Source organism: Carlito syrichta, unplaced genomic scaffold, assembly GCF_000164805.1.
Source record: "Carlito syrichta isolate Samal-C Ts95f unplaced genomic scaffold, Tarsius_syrichta-2.0.1 Scaffold302419, whole genome shotgun sequence".
NCBI classification, from domain to species: domain Eukaryota; kingdom Metazoa; phylum Chordata; class Mammalia; order Primates; family Tarsiidae; genus Carlito; species Carlito syrichta.
In genome coordinates this window covers 273141-275543 of record NW_007246515.1, presented here as the reverse complement: position 1 = coordinate 275543, position 2403 = coordinate 273141, and the positions used below count along the sequence as shown (strand labels likewise).

General features: G+C 44.9%; 1 protein-coding gene across 1 annotated transcript in view; it reads right to left on the bottom strand.

The window, feature by feature from the left end:
• Positions 1–2403, bottom strand: part of LOC103258951 (M-phase phosphoprotein 8-like) — a 20759-nt gene that overhangs the window by 9411 nt on the left and 8945 nt on the right. The window contains exon 4 of the mRNA XM_021711632.1: positions 1730–1885. Within this exon, the coding sequence (XP_021567307.1) occupies positions 1730–1885 (156 nt within the window). The remainder of the gene's footprint in view (positions 1–1729; positions 1886–2403) is intronic.

Below are 2403 nucleotides of genomic sequence, written 5' to 3'. Positions count from 1 at the left end.
CCAGGTCGAGGCTGTAGTGGCCGGGAGCGGCCACTGCACTCCAGTCTGGGTGACAGAGTGAGACTCCAACTCAAAACAAAAAACAAAAACAAAAACACTGCAGTCTGCTGAAGTCCCAGTGGAGGCTGCAGCTGGCGTGTGGGGCTGAAGGGACGCAGGCCAAGTCCAGAGGAGAGCCCAGGCATGAACAGGCCCCATGCGGTGCACTGCATCTGCTGACGGTCACAAATGGACTTTGCATCTGGCTGAGGGATGTGTCCCGACCTTCTGCTGGGAACAGCAGCTGTCCACCCACCTCCGTAGTACCAACCAGGCATGCCAGGGCAGAACAAAGGTGGAGTCCTGATTCTGTGTGTATGACATGCTAGGGTGGAGTGCTGGTGCTCAGTCCTGTGTGCAGCGAGGGCGGGGCCTATGGCAGAAGCTTGGGGGCACCGTTGCAGCAGAGAATTTCCACTGGTGGGACATCCACTAAGCTTGCTATGACTGAGAACGTGAAGCAGTCCTGAAACCTGAACTGCCTGCAAGTCCAGGATGTTGGAGAAACTCCCTGGAGGGGACTGCAGTGCCCCAAAGAAAGAGGTCTGTAATAGGCCAGGCACAGTGGATCAAGCCTGTAATCCCAGCACTTTGGGAAGCTGAGGTGAAAGGATTGCCTGAGCCTGTAGGTTCACGACCAGCCTGGGCAATGTGGTGAGACCTCATCTCTACAATAAATCACAAAAATTAGCCAGGCAAGGTGGTCTGTGCCTGTAGTTCTAGCTACTTGGAAGGCTGAGGTGAAAGGATCACCTAGCCCAGCAGGTCGAGGCTGCAGTGGCTGTGAGCCAGCATTCCAGCCTGGACTACCTAGTGAGACTCCAACTCTACATAAATAAATAGCAAAAATCCATTTCCTAATGTGAGAAATTTTAACTATATAGTTCAAAGTTTAAGACTCCCTACCAATATTCTAAGATTATAATTATTTCTAATAAAAGTAAAAATTCTAAAGGCAAAAACAAAAAGTTGAATGTGAGTTGTTTCGATTTAGAGATAGAAGCTATAAACAAAATTTAGAAAAACTAAATGGGGAAATTCTTACAAGATTCATCAACATAGCTAACTCAATTCTTCCTAGAGAAAGAGAATCAAGGATAAAACAAATGGACGAATCCCGCAGGAGCATCCAGAAACCAATGTGTGTATTTGTTTAGCATGACCCACTCCCAGCCACCACAGACACCCTCCATTATTGCTGGCAGATCTGAATTCCCTGATCTCTATCCTTGCCTACGTCGGGAAGAGCTACAGAGAAGTCATAAGACAGCCCAAGACTGAAGTGCAGAAAGAAAGCAAAATGAGCCCAGACAGTCAGTCTGTGAATTACCCTAGAGAGCAAAACGGACAGTTTTATGGAGCAGTCTGAGAGTTATTTGTTTCACTTTAGCAGGAAAAGCAGACATAAGACACAGGTGAGTAAAGCAGATTAAATGTAAAATATGCAAAGCAAGTTGCTCACATCATGGATGAACACGTGAGGGTCTCTGGCTTGACTTTTTTTCCCACTTGCATCTTAGTCTTAACTTAAAGGAAAACGCCAATATTCAGGCCAAACTGTCTGTTGAGTGACATGAGAACCAAATGGCCATATGGCGCACACACTAAGAAGTACTGTAGCACTGTATACTTTACTATGTGTACATCATTTACAGTGCACATAAGTACATGAAGTGAGGAGATACGGCACCTGGACATCCCTCCTGGCGGCCTTGGCTCTGCTCTCGGCAACCTTCTTCCGGAACTCCAGCAGCACCTCCTTACAGTCTTCCAGGTGGACCTCGGGCTCCCAGGTGTCGTCGTCCGACGTGTACCCTTTCCAGCGCACTTTGTAAAGAACTCTACCCTGTTACATAAATAAAAGACAGCATTGACTTGATTCAATTTCCAAAAAGAAATCAGAGGAGACGAAAGAACCTGAAAACTGCTTCTAGACGGAAATTCACATCACATCATAAAGAGTATCCATCTTCTGAGGCAAGTGGCTTAAGAGAGACAGCATCATCAAGCTATTTTTCATAAACCAAAGCCTAAGAACTTTTTCTGATTACATGAAGTCGTGTAATACTTGAAAAGCAATAAAAAATAGGAAGAGCCAAATAAAAGTCATCCAAAGATACATTGGTATAATTTTAATAGCATTTTTGCTAGTTTTAGTATTTTTTAAAATACGATTTTTAGTCACTGAAGATTATTCTATCCTATAAACTAAAAAAATTTCCCTTTATCACAAAAGTAGTTACAGTTGTTTCTAAATTTTTGTTTTTGTTTTTTTTTTGAGTTGGAGTCTCACTCTGTCACTCAGACTGGAGTGCAGTAGCCGCTCCCGGCCACTGCAGCCTCGACCTGCAGGGCTCTGGTGAT